This window comes from Emydura macquarii, unplaced genomic scaffold, assembly GCF_026122565.2.
Source record: "Emydura macquarii macquarii isolate MOO-44397 ecotype Brisbane River unplaced genomic scaffold, CSIRO-AGI_Emac_v2 contig_1254, whole genome shotgun sequence".
NCBI lineage: Eukaryota > Metazoa > Chordata > Testudines > Chelidae > Emydura > Emydura macquarii.
Window position 1 is genome coordinate 9,116,141 of NW_027131391.1, and position 17,301 is coordinate 9,133,441.

Below are 17,301 nucleotides of genomic sequence, written 5' to 3' on the forward strand. Positions count from 1 at the left end.
CCTCCATTCCTTGGTGCAGCAAACCTGAAAGCCAGGGCTCCCCCCCATGTGATGACAGCTGCCCCCCCTCCTTTCCCTGAGAAGCGGAGGATGTGCTGATCCCTGGGAATGGCTCATTTAACCCTGATCCGCTAGTGAAAAACACATTCCAAGGGGCTTAGCACAAGAAATCGGAATTGCAGGGAGTGAAGGAAAGAGGTCAGAGCCGCTTTCGGTGAAACACGGGCCTCTCTTCTCCACACTGCAGCCCTGCGTGCTACAGAAACAACCTACTGCTGGTGGGGGGCAACTGGGCGCAGGGAGCTGACTCTTGAGTGACTCTGGGAGCGTGGACAGGCTGGTGCTACTGTAGAAAAGAGGTGATCACAGAGCGGCTCCCTCCAGGTCAGGGTGGAGGCCCATATCTGGGGGGTGGCAGGTGGGGGCGCTCGCTGTGTGCTGAGGCACTGTGATCTCGGGGAGAGGGGAACGTAACATTCCCGAGGCCAGGGGGCGGTGAGCTCCCCCGGTGCAGGGTGGCTGCTCATATTCTCTCTCCTTCCCAGGAGCTGGATGTCTCGTTGGGGGACCCCAAGTGGCTGGATGTGATTGAGCGGGATCTCCACAGGCAGTTCCCATTCCATGAAATGTTCGTGTCTCGGGGGGGACACGGGTAAGCGCTCCCGCTCTCGGGCATCTGACTTGGGATTTTGCTGCATTCTCCCAACCTGGTGGCTGAAGCTCTGATACCTGCAGATCGGCTCAGCTGAGTCATTTTACTCCCGTCTCCAAGGTTGCCTCTGCCTCTCCAGCAGACAGCTGGCCCCGGGGCTCGGCCCCGGCAGGAATGGGCACGGTGGGAGAGTTTAGGTAGCTGGGTCTCCGTCTGTTGCTCAGTACCAGTTGCTGGTTGGCTGGCTCCGTCTCGGCACTCAGCCTTTGTGCAGGTCACGTTGAAGCTGCTTGACAGACCTGGTGAATGGTCTTGCAAGAGGGGAGCGCTGGGGTAGGGCTGGCAGGGGGGAGGGCTGCCCGTAGGGGATGCGTGAGAGAGGGGGAATTGGTCATTCACACACAGCATGCTGCGGAAGGGAGATGGTTTGTACCAATGGGAGAGGCTCGCCGGTGTCTGAGTTACCCGGTAACCAGGCATGTCCCGCGCTCCATCCATCTGTGCAAGAGCTGCAGGTCCGTGCACGTCGGGCAATGGAGCGTGGCCGAGTAGCTGGCTGGGCCACCTCCGTTACCGTGAACGCCGCCCAGGTCTCCATTGCACCGGTGACGGGCTCCCAGTACAACCCAGCTGCTCCCTCGCCTTTCCGGGGTGAATCAGCTGCCGAGTCATTGCCTCCAGCAAGCCCGGATCGGCCGGGGGGTGGAGGTTTGTTGTAAGCCCCTGGATTAAACGTGACTCACCTTGTTGAAAGACTGCGGGTCTGAGAGGATTGGCCCAGGGCGGCTTGTCCGCGAACGAGACGCGGGGAGTGTTGCTGATGAGATCCGAGCCTCAGGCACGTGGTTATTTGCATTGCAGCGGCGTGGCCCCGTTGTGCTAGGGGGTCTGGGTGTGCGTGAGTCCCTGGCCCAAGGATTTAATCGTGGGTGTTGGAGGACCCCATGCGGGGAGGGGAGGGCAAGGTCCCGGTGAGCTGACTGTGCGGAGCAGCAGCCCCTGCACACGGCCGCCTGTCTGGCGCAGGGTGTTGCAGGCGTGGGTGGTCTGAGAAGCGTGGTGGAGCAGACCCCGCGTCCGGATGCCATCTGCTGTGCCTGGAAGGCTCTCCATGCCAGAGCCAGCTCGGCCGGCATTTGGCCTGTGTCCTGCCTACCCGGTACAGGAACTGTGCTGAGTCGGGCTGGAGTCATCGGGCTGGCGAATTCAGGCCCTCCGGCAGCATGGAGCTGCTAGACCAGCTCCCGGTGTCAGACTGAATCAGAAGTGGTTTGTGCCGAGGCTGGTGTCTATGGGGGATGTGGAGGCGTCCCTGGTGGCGGGACTCTCCCCGCACAGCCGCCACCACACAGTGTTTGTCTGGGGGGCTCTAGTGGTGACATGCAAAGTAGATCTCCGTGTTCCCGGTACCACGAGGCCTCCCACCCACAGACCCCGGGCAAGGTGCCCTTCCTCAGCTCCAGAGTCTGTCGGTGGAAGCTCACAGCCCACCCCACGTTCCTGCTGTCCCTCTGTCTGTCTGCCGCCCTGTAGATCTGTGGGTGCTGTTTCTCTGCAGGCAGCAAGACCTGTTCCGGGTGCTGAAGGCCTACACGCTGTACCGGCCGGAGGAGGGCTACTGCCAGGCCCAGGCGCCCGTCGCAGCCGTCCTGCTCATGCACATGCCTGCGGAGGTACTGACCCCACACAGCCTCCCCGGGAGCGTCAGGGCCGTGGGAGGGCTCTGAACCCCGCCCCCAGGGGACTCCGGCCTGGAGCGGGGCCCATCCCAAGGCACTTTGGGCCAATTCAGGTGGAACCAGTACCGTGTGCTGGGAAGAGCCCAGTGCCCTGCTTTCCAGTGAGCTCCCTGCCGTGAGTGGGGGTGCTGGTGGAGCAGCCGTGCGGGGTCCCCATGGGAGATCTGACCCTGCCTGGGGTGATCTCGTGCATCTCCCAGCACAACGGAGCCTGGCAGCCGCTTTGGGCCGGTGTCCTTCCGCCGGCCCGGAAGGTGTAGTCCCGGGGTAACTGGTGTGATGTGAACTGTGCGAAGGAGAGGGAATTTCCAGTTCTCCCGCACGGGGGCTGGGAAGGGAACCGAGTCCCCCCGACTGTGTGTGGAGCCTGCGGAGCTGAGCCCCTCCCCACCCCCCGCCAGAGGAGGAGTGGCAGGGCAAGGGGCAGCAAAAGACCAGCCAGGGGCGGCGGGGGCGTTACCTGGGGTGCTGACTCTGCCTGCAAGTAGGAGTTGCAGAGGAAAGCGGCTCTCGTGTTGTGGCGTTACCCAGGCCTCGTGGGCTGCGAGCCCGTTCACCAGGGCCTGGGCAGCCCTGCGCTGGTGGGTGGGGGAAAGGGGGGCCGCGTCTCTAGCTCTAGACTGAGGCAGGAGCTGCTGGTCTCAGTTCTCAGCGGGCGGGAACCCAAACGCATGGCTGGCCCCTGCCGACACCCTTGCTTGCGTGCGGACAGGCCTGCCGCAGCTCTCCCAGTCATGTGCCCAGGGCTGTCCGGTGCCTGCTGCGCCAGCGCTAAGGAGGCGGCGTTTGAGGGCCGGCTCCTTTCTCTGCAGAAAGGACCCCCCCCCACGCCTGTCTGTTAAACGGGCAGTGCTTGTAAAACTCAGTGCTTTGGCCCTGAGCGCAGACGGCTGGGCAGAGACGGCTGATTGTCTCCCGCGCCGCCTCCCCTGTGGCACTGGAAGTGCTGGGTGCCCCGAGCCCTGGAGGTCCTGAAGTCAGTCAAGCAGCTGTCCCGCTGGCGTCTGTCCTGGTGCAAGCTCTGCCATGGTCTCCCCTCTCCTGTTGCCTGCCTCTGCAGGGTGGGGCTTTCCCGCGCCTGGGACTTGGTTAGCAGGGCTGCAGAGGGTTTCTCGGCCTCCGGGATTCCTTCCCCGCCCTCGGTTATGACTGTGTGGCCTAATGGCTAAAGTGCCTGCACTGGGACGCAGGAGGCCTGAGCTCTGTGCCCAGCTCTGCTGCTGGGTGACCTTGGGCACGTCACTTCCCCTCCCTGCGCGTCAGCCTGCCGGGCAGGGAGCCTGGCCTCCTCCACTAGGCACGAGGGGTCGCTGGGGACAAGTGCGAAGGGAGAGCTGAGATCTGTAAACTCCTCCTGAAGAGCAGCCATGTCCGTGCAGAACGGTGTAGGGCACCGAACGTCCTCTGTCTCAGACCCGTGCCCAGCCTGGCTTTCCAGGGGTGCCCGGCTGGGCTCCCGCTGGCTGGCAGCAGCTGGGTGCAGCACCTCCAACAGACGTGGGGGAGGGCCCAGGGTGTCCTGCGCCATGGGGGGGAAACTTGCTGCATGGCCGCGGGTAAAGAGGGAAGGTGCAGGTCCGTCCGGCTCTGCCTTTAGCCACACGGTGCCCATAGGGCTGGGCTCGCTGGCCCCGAGGCGTGGCTGGCAAGCGGGGTCATGCCTGGGGGTGCGCTGATGGCAGCGAGCGCATGGGGGTGTCTCCAGCAGGCCTGCAGCCCGCTCTGCCCTGTCCCTGGCCTGACGGACCATCTGTTCCCTCTTGCAGCAAGCCTTCTGGTGCCTGGTGCAGATCTGCGAGAAGTACCTTCCCGGCTACTACAGCGAGAAACTGGTGAGTCAGGGCAGGCGCGAGGGCCCCTCTAGCCTGCCCCGGTCACGCCCCGGGAGGCAGCAGGGAGTCTCCTGGGTCAGTAGCAGGAGGCCAGTCAGCTTACGCTGCCTGGGCATTCCCTGCTGACCTCCAGCCCCAACACTCGTCTGCTAGCCCCCGCCCCAGCACTTGAACCAGCCTGCAGCAAACAGCCTCCCTGGGCATCTCTAGCGCGCCCCCATCTCCCCCTCCGGTTGTGCAGCGCGGGGCTCAGCCGGTGCCGGCTGCGGATGGGGAGGGCTGTTGGCGTGACCTGTGTCCGCAGGGCCCGGCGCCGCGGCGAGCACCAGACAGCTGTCCTTGCAGCACGGCCGTGGTCACCAGCCACTGCAGGGGCTGCCGTTGGCACCATCTCCCATAGCAGACCCCGGGAGGGTGCAGTGCGGGGGCTCTAGCAAAGGGCCTGCAGAGGCACCTGCACGGAGGAAGGCTGGGCTGGGAGATGGGGGTTCGGTTCCCCGCTCTGCCGGACTGCGTGGGCCTCCGTGCCTCCCCCAGGTACAGGTGTGCTTGGATGGCGCGGAGGCTGCTCTGCACCTGGCACCACGGTGCCCTGACCCCAGCGGGGCCGCGGGCGCTGCTGGACGACGGAGCGGCTCAGTGCAGTGGGTTTAGGCATGGAAGACGTGGCCTGTCCTGAGCGGCTCCGACTAGCCGGCCCGGGGGTGTGGGGGATGACAGGGAGCGTGTCGTAGGCTGGCCCTGCGCTTGCAGTGGCTGATCTGGGCATGAATCGCGCTCTCCTGACCGAGATCTTCATCCGGGACAGCAGGAGGCTCTGTTCACAGGCTCCGTTCCCCTCCACCCCAGCCGGAGTCATGCCCGTCCCCTTCCTGCCCTGTGGCCCTGGGCACCTCACCCAGACTGCACTGCCCCTGCGGGCCGGGCCTGGGCGTGCGCCAGACCCACATAGCGAGGCCTGGATCCACCAGAGTCCAGACCCCTTCTCCCCCCCCCTTCCGGAGTTCCTGTTCTGACCATCCGCTCCCAATAGGAGGGCAGCGTGTTCCCATAATGCACCGGGTCTGGGTCATTGGGGGGGAGGAGGGCATCACAGGGGGACTGGTTTCCCAGCGTGTTTCAGCACTGGGAGGAGATTCCTCTGGCTGGGCAGCCCTGGAGACGGAGCTCCTTAAGCCCCAGAGCCGGGCAGCAGCTGCAGGGACTGACCCTCGGCGGATCCGGGTCCGGTTCCGGGCTCTGCCTGACGCCCCCTGCCCTTCCCAAGTCACTCACCCACCTCTGTTCCCTCCTGGGGTGGGCTGACGCTGTCCGGCCGCGGCGGCACTCCAGACTGCGCTGATGGGTTCCCTGGGCAGCGGCGTCCCCGGGGCTCGGAGGGAAGGTCTGCGTCTCTGGCCTGGCCAGTGCTTGACCATTGCTGGCATGTCCCAAAGGGGGCCAGTCTCGCAGGTGGCTTTTGTGACCATCCTGCCAAGGGCTGCTGAGACCAGAAACTCAGTTCACATGTGGCCGCAGAGGGGGCTCTCACTGCCAGCCAGAGCCACGTTGCGCCCCGAGCTGGGGCCTGTGGGTTAAATAACGTCCTGCTTCTCCTGCTTCCGCAGGGGGAAAAGGCCCCCAGGCCTCTGCCCTGCATCGCTGGGTCCCTGTCTGAGAGGGGCTGGGTTAATTCCCCACAGCTGTTAACCTGCTCCTCAAAATCCACAGCACAGCCCGGCCTGGCTCCCCTCTGCCCTGCAGGGTGGATGGCCGGCTAGCACGCTCCGTCTGAGCAAAGCCAAACACCCCCTGCAGCTGCTGGGGCTCTGCCCACCCGGTCAGGTCCGGAGGCCAGCAGCACCTCCTCGAGTCCTCCCAAAATCAGGATCCCAGCAGGGGAGGGTGAGAAATGCAAAGCCCAGTGACATCGGCGCTGCCGCTGGCCGACGGCAGCTGTTTGGCTCTGGCTGTGTCTTGGCCATAAGCGTGTGGCTGGCGGGTGGGCGCCGTGGGCCGTGTAGCACCGCTCCTCTCCCGTAACCCTGCTGCTCTCCCCGCAGGAGGCCATCCAGCTGGACGGGGAGATCCTCTTCTCGCTGCTGCAGAGGGTCGCCCCCGTGGCTCACAAGCACTTGAGGAAGCAGAAGATCGACCCGATCCTCTACATGACGGAGTGGTTCATGTGCGCCTTCTCCAGGACCCTGCCGTGGAGCTCCGTGCTGCGTGTCTGGGACATGTTCTTCTGCGAAGGTAGCGCCTGGGGCCCTGGGCTGCTCCGGGAACGGGGCGTGGATTCCTGGGCCTGACCCTCCCAGTCTGGGACCCAGCTGGGTAGCAATTGGAGGGCTTGCCAGCTTGGTCGCCAGCTCAGTCGTCTGCCCTGAGGGGAGCCATGGGCTAGTGGCCACAGGGCAGCATCTAAACCAGGGGGCCTGGTTCTAGTCCTGCCTCTGCCACTGTCTGCCACTCTGTGCCTCAGTTTCCCCACCTGCGGGGCCAGCTTGTAGCAGTGTCTGCTCAGGAACTCTGGCTTGTTCTGGCTGCATCCCCTGCCCTGTGGAGCGCGCCAGCTCGCTCCTCGGCCTGGCTGCTGGGGAGGTAGACGGGGGGCCCTTCGTCATCAAAGGGGGGCGCAAGCTGCTGGAGCTGAGCCAGCCTCATGGGCCGGCAGGACAGGGAAGCTGAGCTGAACTTGCACCGTGGCCAGCATCTGACGGGCCCGACCTCCGGGAAAAGGCCTGGCACTGCTGTAGCAGGGGTTGGGCCAGTTCGGATCCTGGCTGCATGTCTGCTGTGGGCAGTGATGTCTGTCCACCCGCTCCGCTGGCCCCTGCTCCACGCTGACCCTGCTTCTCTTGGAGCTGAAGCCTGAGAATTACATGAAGGCTGCAGGTCTCCATCTCCCTCCCTCTGCCAGGAGGCTCTAGTGCCGTGCTGCCCTCCAGAGGGGGCTCTGCATTGAACCCCTTTGTCTCCTGGCCGTTGCTGCGCAGTTGCATCCTGGGGACAGGCTTGGAGGGCCTCTCCCCTGCTCATTAGCCTGCACCGGGGGAGATCTCTAGGAGGGTTTTGCCTGAGGGCAGAGACGGGCGGTTCTCCTCCACCCCAGAGACGACTCGTGCTGGATCGGAGTCAATGCTCCGTGTCCTTCATTCCAAACACCGGCGGCTGCTTCGGAGCCTGCATCTGCACCCAGCTTCCAAGAGCAGTTGCGCCTTGGCCCCGGTCAGCTCAGCCTCCCCACTGCAGAACAAAGATGCTGCACCTACTCCAGAGATCAGGCAGTTTTACAAACCCCAGAGTAATTCTGGCGGCTGGCATCTTTCCTCTCGTTACACCCCGCGTCACGGGGCTGGGAGGTGCCCGTGGTTACACGCCAGCCTGGCAGAAACATGCCAGGACGCCAGTCCCACAAGAGCAGCCTTCCTCTCTGAACAGGACTTGAGGCTTGTCTCCATTTAAGCCTGTGCGTAGACTCCAAGCCGGGAAGGGCTGCGCGACGGATCGGACCGTCTAGTGTGACCTCCCGGAGAAGGCAGGCAGAGGGCTTGCTTCGATACGCCCCCAGCTCCTTTAAACCCTGCCTGGGATGGTGAATCTGCCACAGCCCTTGAGCAGTTGTTCTGGTTCATTAACCTCATGGTTCTCCCGCCCGCCCCCCCCCCCTCCACCCCTCCCCCGCCCAGTGCCTTATTTCCAAGGAAGGGGGCAGGGCCGTCCCGTTTGATGGCGTTGGGACTGCAGGAGTCTCCCAGTCTGTGGCTCTTAGCACCGCGCTGTAAGGAGAGCTGAGCAGGAGCAGAGGTGGTCGCCTTGTCTGGAGGCGGGGGCAGTTCTGGCTGGGGCTGGGAATGGGGGGCTCCCCCTTGGGGGGGCTGGGTGGAGCTGAAAGGCAGCCCCCAGCAGAGGATGTTTGAGCTGCGTTAGAAGCAGAGGCTGGGGTCGGTCTGAGCTATGGGGTCCAGCCCTGAACCTGCTGTGAAAGCCCACCAGGCATGATTTGGCCTGGCTCCTTCCCGAGCCGTTCCCCATGCAGGTGGAGTGTTCTGGCCATGTGTCTTGGGGAGGCAGTGAGGTGTAGTGGGGAGAGCGCTGGATTGGAGGGGGGTTCTGGCCTGCTGTGACCTTGGCCACGTCATGTCCCCTCACTGGCTGGCTGTCTAGTTTCCCTCGCTCCTCTGCCTGCCTTGCCCGTTCAGATCCTCAGTTCTCCAGGGCGGGGACGCGCCTGGTGCTGTGGGGCCCTGATCCCAGCTGGGGCCTTTGTGCAGGCTGTCTTCAGACAGCGCTCGGAGGAGCCTCTGCCGCTGGTGGGGTGTCCGGCGGAGGCCGCCAAGGAGCCAGGTCTCGAGTGAGCAGCATTTCAAAGCATGCGGCTGGTTGCCTACTTCAAGCTGGAGACACGTTCGGGGCAGCTCTGCCGTAACCTCAGCTGGGCCCCGGGGTGCTCGTCTCTTGCAGGCCACGCTGCCGAGGCCGGCCCATGCCCCTGGCACCCGCCCTGATGTGAAGCAGCCTGGGCTCCGGGGTCCGTAGTGGGGCTAATGCAGCGCAGTCCCAGGAGCTGTGGGAAGGCCGGTGCTGAGCCGATTGCTGCCCTGCAGCCGGGGCTGGAGGAGTATGGACGTGAAACAGCCGCTTCTCCATAGAACTGCCCAGGGATTCCTTGTCTCTGGTGGGGACCGGCCTGGGGGTGGGGATCCCTGCTCTGGGCTGCGTACCTTAAACCGCTGGGGAAGAGCCGGGCAAAGGTCGTGCCGAGTCCCTGTGGCGGGGCAGGGTGGGACGGTGCCCGCTGGGCCGGGCTGGTTTGCATCCCTGCCCCTGCTGCTGGGTGGCGGAGGCTCGGGCCGCGCTGACGCTAACCCGCTGCTGGCTCTGCTCTTCCAGGGGTGAAGATCGTATTCCGGGTGGGCCTGGTGCTGCTGAAACACACGCTCGGCTCCTCCGACAAGCTCAAGTCCTGCCAGGGGCAGTACGAGACCATGGAGCGGCTGCGGGCGCTGAACCCCAAGATCATGCAAGAAGCTTTCCTGGTGCAGGAGGTGAGGAGACGTCTCGGGGGGCAGGGTGTCGGGGGGTGGGGGGGCTTGGATCCACAGCGGGGAGCCCCCAGCCTTCCCCATGCAGCAGCCACTGGATGGGAACCAGCTGCCCTCAGCAGAGCCTGATACTTCCCCCCAGTGATCAAAGCCCTGGCGTGTCACTTCACGGTGGGCTGGGGCGGGGAGAGGTACAATCTGCTGATGGGAGGTGGTGGGGGGGGGAGTGGTCCTCCCTCCCTGTGCAGATTGCTGCTGCCCTCCCCTCCCCTCCCCTCCCCTCCGGCCGCCTGTCCCAGCAGGCAAAGGGCTCCTGGCTGGAATCGCTAACCCACCTGAGCCCTACTGGGGAAAATGGGAGCGAGCTCCTGGCCGGGGGGATCGCGCCGCTCCTGGGGCTCTGACTACACGCTCAGCGGGGTGGGCACGTGGCTCCGATCCCCCCGCCCTGGGAAAGTAGCTGTGGGGGCGAGACCCATCTTTAAGGGATCAGCTGCCTGCACGGCCCCTTCTGGAGGGTCCCTGGGCAGGAGGCAGGTGCTGCTCGGTGTGGGGAAGTCCCTGGGAGTCCCGGCTCCGCTTTCAGGAGACCCGAGTTCAAATTAAAGGGCTGCCCCCCGCCCCACCCCCCTGCACTGAGTGAAGCTGCTGTGTTTGGTGCAGTGCTGCCCTCTGCTGGTGAAGGCTTTGGGTCACAGGCAGGCCCCCCCCAGACTACGTGGATGCTGGTCCCGTGCAGGGAAAACCCACGAATGAATTGGGGGGGGGGGCAGGAAAGGCCGCGTGTTCTGTAGGCTCATGTCGTGCTCGCCCGTTCGCTCGCAGGGTCCAAGTCCCTTAAATTGCAGGGCGCGGGCGGCTGAAAACCCCACAGGCGGGTCCGGGTTTGTTAGGCTCTGCAGGGGTTTCACGTGGAGCGTGGCTGCTCCGGGCCCGGCCTGCCCGGAGCGACGTGGCTGGGCACGGGGCGCCTGGAGGACTTCCCCTGACGAGCGTGCGCCGTCTGTCCCCTCCCAGATCATAGAGCTGCCGGTGACGGAGCGGCACATCGAGCGGGAGCACCTGATCCAGCTGAAGAAGTGGAAGGAGACCCACGGGGACCTGCAGTGCGGGTCTCCCCCGCGCCTGCACGGCGCCAAAGCCATCAGCGACTCGGAGCCGCGTTCCCACAAGGCGCTGGGCCTCGTGCCCTCCATCATCCTGCCCCCCGGCCAGCTGCTCCCACCCAAGGGCCACAAGGGCAAGGAGAAGAAAAGAGACCAGGGGAAAGGCAGGCCGGGCAACGGCCTCGTTCCCGAGGAGAACGGAGCCCAGGTCTTCGCCGAGCCCTGGACTCTGCCGGTGCTCGGGGCCTCGCCTCATCACCAGTCCAAGGAGAGCCTGAGCTCCCGCGAGAGCGAGGACACCTACTTGTAGAGGTGATCGCAGCACGTGGCGGCTCCGTGGCGGCCGAGCGCCCGGGGCCGTCAGCTCTGCGCCAGCCTGTGCATAGACTCCGCACCGAGGGACACGGGATCCATTCCCTGCAGCAGCCGACGCCCCGGGGGCCTCTCTCCTGCCACTCCGGGTGTTGGGCGGTGGCTCCATGGGGAGGAGCCTTATGTTTGGGTGTTAAGCCTTTATTTATTGTTCGCTGCAGCTGTCCTGCAGCGTGGGGACCGAGGGGGCTGGGCTGGACAATGGAGCTGCCACGGAGGAAGGGGGGGGCATTCAGCCCCCTAGGCACAGGGCTGGGAAACTTATGCGTCTGCCTCCGAGGGCTGGATGCATCTCTGGCCCCGGAAATGACCCGGAGGCTTGCTCTGCTCTGCCACAGCCCGGTAATGTTTGACATAAGCTGAGGAGTCCCTGGCCAAGCCCCGGGCCCAGCAGCAGGGCGGGGGGTGAGTGGGGCGAACGCTGGCTGGCTAAGCGCACAGCACCAACTCCGTGCGCCGTGGGGGGCCTGCCCTGGGAGTGCTTGGGGCAGGCTGCGCTGGCCCTGTCTCTCTTCTTCCAGCCCAGCGCGGCGTCTCTCCGGGCTGAGCTTCCCTTTGGGGTCCCGGCTGCTGGGGCTGTCGGGGAAGCGGCTTGGCCAGCCCAACCCTAGGCTCCGCTGCTGCCCGAGCTGCCAGGGAAGAGTTCAGCCGTGTTCTCCTTCGCTGGAGCCTGCTGCACCCGGAGCCGCTCCGTGTTGCCAGCTCTCCCGCTGGAGCCCGGAGGATCCCAAACTGATGCCGTATGTCGGGGGGGGAAGGGAATGTCCTTGTCCCCCCCACCCCACTGCTCTGTTCTATAGTCAGGGTGTATTAAGCTGTACCTGACGTTTAATACTGAATTTCTCTACGTCACCGAGCCTATTTATTTTTCTGTCTAGCGTAACTGGTAAAAAGGAGCCTTTCCAGTGGGTAAGGCAGGGTCGGACCCACCCTGGGGCCCGTGAGGCTGGGCTGGATGCGGGGAGGTGAGGAGCAAGGCCTGCGTGAGGCAGGGCAGCCCTGTGTGAAAGCCCTGCTTGCACTGGGACTACATTGAACCAGCCCGGCCTGAGATCACCCTCCGGTCGGTCGCCGTTTGCCCTCCTTTGGCAAGGCGGGAGCAGCGCTGGGGGAGAGCCCGTGTGTTCATGGATTGAGCCAGGTGTGGAAGGGCAACAAACGTGCCCCTCTGAGCGGGGGCGCAGCCTGCTGCGGTCCGATCCCACCACGCGGTGCTCTCCCGCCCATTGCACTGGTAGCTGCAGCTGGCACGTCCGCATTGGTGAGGGCAGCGCTGGCTGGTTCTGGGGTGTCCCAGGGTGGCTGGCAAAGCTGAAGAGGAAGGGGGGCTGTTCGGCTTGCATCACTAATCCATCCCTAGTGGGGGGGGATTTGTTAGGGGTCCATCACTCAGTCTTAGCCTTCTGCGTGCAGGTGGGGGAAGCCTGCCCTCGGGGATGGAAGGGCTCTGCCTGGAGGGGCTTCCCCTCGCTATCTTCTTGCCCACCCCAGCCATGCTGGACGGCGGGGGGGGGGGGGGGGGGACGACTGTATAATGAATCAGTGAAGAAATCTGCAGTGTTTTTTGTACAGAGAATCAATAAAGCAGGATTATGTGACGAAGGCGCGTGCTGCCATCTCTGCCGGGAGCGGGGTTCCCGGCCGGCCCCGCCATCGCTTTCACCGCAGCGTGGGAAGGGCTCACGCGAAGGCCCCCGTGTCTCCGCATCAAGCCCTTCCTTAAGCTCTTGTCCCGATGTGGCTTGGTGCAAGTCCTAGGTACAGCGAAACGAGTTAATGGGCGGGCCGGGGAATGTCAGAGCCCAGCCGGGGAGTGTCAGAGCCCGGCCGGGGCTCCCTAGCCATTCTCTGGCTGCTCCGTCTCCGCACCTCACATTTGCAATGCTCTAGACCAGCTAACAACCCTAGATGTGCCTTTGCCTCCATGATCCTCTCGCTTCCCACTCAGATGCAGCTGCCCCTGGGGCTGGGCCACGCACAGGCCCTGTTCCATGCATGCAGACAGGGCCGGAAGGGCCGTGTCCCGTTGGGAGCCATGCAGGGCTCCATCCCTCCACGAGTAATTCCTGCTGCTGTCAGAAGCTGGGTGGGGCAGGAGCTCTGAGCTTTGGGCCTGTCCTTGCTGCTTTATGGACGAAGGCCTGACAGCGACTGGAGTCCTCCTTACTCCAGAAACGAGGATCCCTTTCTCCTGCACGGCAGGTCGGGGCTCTAGCCCTGGTACAGACAGGCACTGGGGCAGGCAGCCTGGCTGAGCCAGTCTCTAGGAAATCTGTGGGACTCGGGGACGTGTCAGGCCACCCTTCCTCCGAAGCCGTGCAGTTCTAACCAGCCTGCCACGAGCATCCCGAGCAGGTTGGCCGCGGAGCGGGCGCGGCAAACCCCAGCGGGGCTGGGCGCTCTGTAAATCAGCGGCTCCCCGAGCGCTTTCTGGAGGCTTCCTAAATTCCAGCAGTCGGTTGCAGTACTGGCTGTGGCCACTCGAGGGCTCTACACCCACGCTGCCTGTGGTTCTTGGCCACGGTCATGGGGGTAAAGTCAGGCGCTGGGGACGCATGGGGGATGCAGAGAGTGGCTGGAGCATCAGCAAAAGCCGCCTGGCTCCTGCTTGGCAAAAGGGGGGATGGACGCCAGGAACGTGCTTTTCTTCTGCAGACGTAGAGGCACCTCCCAGAGCTCGGTCCGCAGCCAGGCTCTGCCGCGTGTGGTGGCTGGGCCTGGCTCGTGCTTTGGGACTGGAGGTTGGCAGGGCTCGGACGTGGGGGCTGAGCTGGAATACGCCAGGGCCTGTCCGTCCCCTGCTCTCAAAGGGACTCTGGGAACCAGCTCTACCCTGCATGTCGACAGCTAAAGCCCCAGCTGGGGGCTGGCCGGAGGGCCTCAGGGCGGTCAGCGCCCCGGCCGTAGACACCGAGCAGTGAAGGAGCTGGGCCCAAAGCCCCGGCCAGGGCCACGTTGGCGTTTTCCAGCATGGCCCTAGTGCAGTGGTTCTCAAATGGTGTTCCGCGGAACCCTAGGGTTCCGTGGGCTGAGCGGAAGGGTTCCGCGAAGAAACTACCGCGCCGCCGAATGTGAGTAAAATCCGGTGCTGCCGAGCAGCTGATGGGGCCGCCGAGCAACTGATGGGGCTGCCGAACAGCTGCTCGCGTGTTGCCGAACAGCTGACGGGGCCACCGAAAACGGCTCTGAAAGCGCGCCGCCGAATCAAGCAAACACCGAGCTGCTGAAAAGTTTCCTTGACTTTTCGGCGGACGGTATGGCATGGGCGGGCAAGGGTTCCGAGGGTATGTCATGGTCGCACAAGGGTTCCTTGTCTGCCTTGTATTTATTGAAGAGTTCCTTGAACATCTCCGATGTGTGTTGGAAGCATGAGGGCCATAGCTGGTGTTGAGTTTTTAACAGAGAGATTTTTCCCCAGTTTTTTTGTAGAATATTTGAGTTATGCCACAGATAAAATCAACAAACAAACCACAGTTTTATACAGTGTGAATAAAAATCCCTTCCCAGGGTGTTTGTAATACCCTAAACTCATGAGTTCTGCAGTTGTCCTTAGTCTTAGTTTCCTAAAGATGTGCAGAAAAAACCTTAGTTTTAAAGAAATGAAATAGAATTCCAGGCCTGTGTGATCCATCATAAAGAAGAAAAAAAGGAGCCCAAAGCGAATTCTTGTCCTTTGCAGATCGCCTTCAAGGAGGGGTGAGGAAATAGATACAGACAGAGGATCAGCTGCAAAGTTTCCAGTATCAAACCATGATAAGCTGAGTGCATGCTGACATTTGCATTCCCTCGATAAAGGAAAGAGGAGGCCACAATGCTGATTTCCCTGCAGATGTGATTCCTGTAAATGACTGTGTCTGTTTGGTGAGGTGGTAGGTCCTAGCTTGAACAATCTTTGCATAGAATATCGTTACTTCAAGGAACAATTCTGTATTTCTCCCTGGCCCTAGTGAGTTTGTGAATCTGGCAATAGCTGGTCTTTTCCTTACGGCTCCAGCTCATGGAGAAAAGTGACGAGGTCGGTCTCAGCTTCCGTTGAAAACAAAAAGTATATTTCCTAGCTTCCTTGGTTGCAGGGATTATGAGATAATTGCAGCTGTGCCCCTCATGTATCCTAAAGACTCAACCAAATGAGAATCACCCAAGTTAATTAGTTTAGAAAATTCATGATGTTTAAGCCAAGTTCATGATTTTTGGGACTTGACTTGTTTTTGAACACGTGGGGTTGGCAATACTGGGTCTTCCCCCGCCTTTCCCCCCTGAGAGAGTTCAAGAGCTACTCCAATAGTTCTTGTCCTTCTCCACTTTCTAGTGCCGTACCCTAGCAAATGAAAGATGTTTGTTTGGGTGGGTTTTAACTTGTTGCTTTTATGTGATGAGCGTGAGCAATGGCCCCCACATGCCAGGCGCAGGGCTGCTCCCTGGGGGGCTGTGGTCTGAGATAAGCCCGTTTTTGCAGCTCTTGGCACTGTGGTTTCAGGGTAGGTGCGTCCGAGGGCAGCTGTGTTGTACGGGGCCATGCTGGCTGCAGTCTGCTTCCAGACTCTTTAGGGGTGCTGACGAAGGGCTGTCCAATCACCTGATACAGCCTCAAATTCCTTGTTCTCCACTTGCCCGTTGAAACCTCACCCAAGAGCGAGCAGGCCCTGGCCCCGCGAGGACCAAGGCGGATAGCAATGGAGAGCGAGGGCGTGAGACGAAGAGGAGGGGGAGAGATGGACAGACTGTGCCTACTTTAGGCGATTTCTGCTACAGTTTCCCACCGTGCCTCAGCTCCAGGCCGGGTATCAATGCTCTAACAGCGCGTGTAGACAGGGCTGGAGGCAGCTGCTCGCATTTGACTCCCCCTGTAACCTTGCTCAGCACAACCCGCTGGGAAGAACGGATCTCGCAAGGCTACGGGAGCTTGTGGGTCGTTCCACCCGTGAGCTGCGTGAGGTGACCTGTTCCACTTCGCTGCAGAGGCCCATCCAGACATGCTACACAGAGCGATTCCCCTGCCCAGAGACTAGAGGACAGTGCACTGAGCTGGGACGCAAGAGACCATGAATTCAGAGCTAATCTGTATTGTCCACTGTTTATAGTTCCAGGCGCTTCACAGCCCCCGTTCCTGATCAAGGCCTCGTCTCCCAGCCCTAGAAAGTAGCCAGCCGTTACCTCCGTCCCTTTGCAAAGTAAGTTAACAGCAAGATTACAGCAGGTTCCCGCAGGCGGATTGGATATAAAAGCCAGCTCTCTACCATGGCAGATACAAACCTTAGCTACTCCCTCACAGCGCGGGAGTGGCAGAAATAGATCTACTGGAGTTAGAGAGGCTAGCGGGGTTCCTGAGCTGTACTTCATCACCCCTGGGCTTGCTAAAGCATTGACTGGTCAGTGAACAGGAGGGAGCCCAGGCAAAGTTTATAGGCAGTGGTTCCCACCCGGGGTCCGCAGAGGTCTTCCAGCAGGTCCATCACCTCATCTAGAGCCGTGTTTCTCAAGCTGGGGGTTGTGAGCCCCCGTGGGGTTGCAGGATGGGTTTGGGGGGTCACAAAAGCAGGGCCAGCATTATGGGGGGGGAGGGGAGCAGGCAAGCAGGGCAATTGCCTGGAGCCTCATGCCACAGGGACCCCCACGAAGCTAAGTTACATGTGTCAGCCCTGCCAGCTGGGGCTCTGGCTTCAGCCAAGGACTGAAATAGCGGGAAGTCCCACGGGCCAGAGCGTGGGTGCGTTACCAAAGTTTGAAGGGGGGCCCGGAATGAATGGCAGGGTGTGCCCAGCTCAAGGACCGTGGGGGGAGGGGAACCTCTCCTGCCCTGGTCCCAGTTCTAGCCACCCAGGACAAGCTGCCACCTTTAAGAGGACTTAATTTAGTCTCCCCAGAATAACCCAAGGGCCCGGAACGTGCTGGCGCTATTTGCACAGCGTGCTGGCCGCTCTTGCTCTCCGCTGGGTAAATATTTATCCCATGTGCAGATATGGAGCCGGCAGAGACCTCGCAGTCCTGGCCCTGGCAGCATCACCCGGCCTTGCTCCGGCCTTGACAGATCAACTTGCCCGATGACAGGAGGAACAGGAGGTGACCCTTGTACAACACACTCCAGGAGCTGGGGGTGGGTGGGAATTGTGGCAGAATCTATAGAGAAACTTGCCCAAGGTTTGATGTATTGGGAGTGCAAGGGAGGGGAGTGAATTATCCCATAATCCCAGGAATACAACACAAACCGAGTGGTTGCAGCGGAGGCAGAACGGTCCCCGGCCCTCCAGGAAAGTCAGCTTTGTACCTGGGCTGATCCCTCCTTGTCGCTGCTGCTGCTGCAGGGGTGTTGTTGACCTCCATTCCATCCTGTTTAGTCCCTAATCCAGAGTAGGAGGGTGGGAATCTGACTCACTTGGTATCTCCCCTTATGGCAGAGGTTGACCCACTTCCCTTGGCCTGCTGGGCCATTTCATAGGGCCTAATGCTGTCTGGTGGCAATGCAGTGACTCGTGAAAGGGCCCTAGTGGGTCCTAGCCCAGGACCTCATGGACAGGTGTCAGCATCACGAAAGACCCCCCCACAATTGGCCCTGATGGGCCCCTTTCTTGGTAGCCT

General features: G+C 62.3%; 1 protein-coding gene across 1 annotated transcript in view; it reads left to right on the forward strand.

Moving 5' to 3' along the window:
* Positions 1 to 12,448, forward strand: part of TBC1D10A (TBC1 domain family member 10A) — a 35,677-nt gene extending 23,229 nt beyond the window's left edge. Inside the window, exons 4-9 of the mRNA XM_067550221.1 lie at positions 546 to 652; positions 2,211 to 2,325; positions 4,158 to 4,223; positions 6,266 to 6,455; positions 9,096 to 9,250; positions 10,265 to 12,448. Of these exons, the coding sequence (XP_067406322.1) occupies positions 546 to 652; positions 2,211 to 2,325; positions 4,158 to 4,223; positions 6,266 to 6,455; positions 9,096 to 9,250; positions 10,265 to 10,663 (1,032 nt within the window). The 3' untranslated portion in view covers positions 10,664 to 12,448. The remainder of the gene's footprint in view (positions 1 to 545; positions 653 to 2,210; positions 2,326 to 4,157; positions 4,224 to 6,265; positions 6,456 to 9,095; positions 9,251 to 10,264) is intronic.
* The last annotated feature ends 4,853 nt before the right edge of the window (positions 12,449 to 17,301 follow it).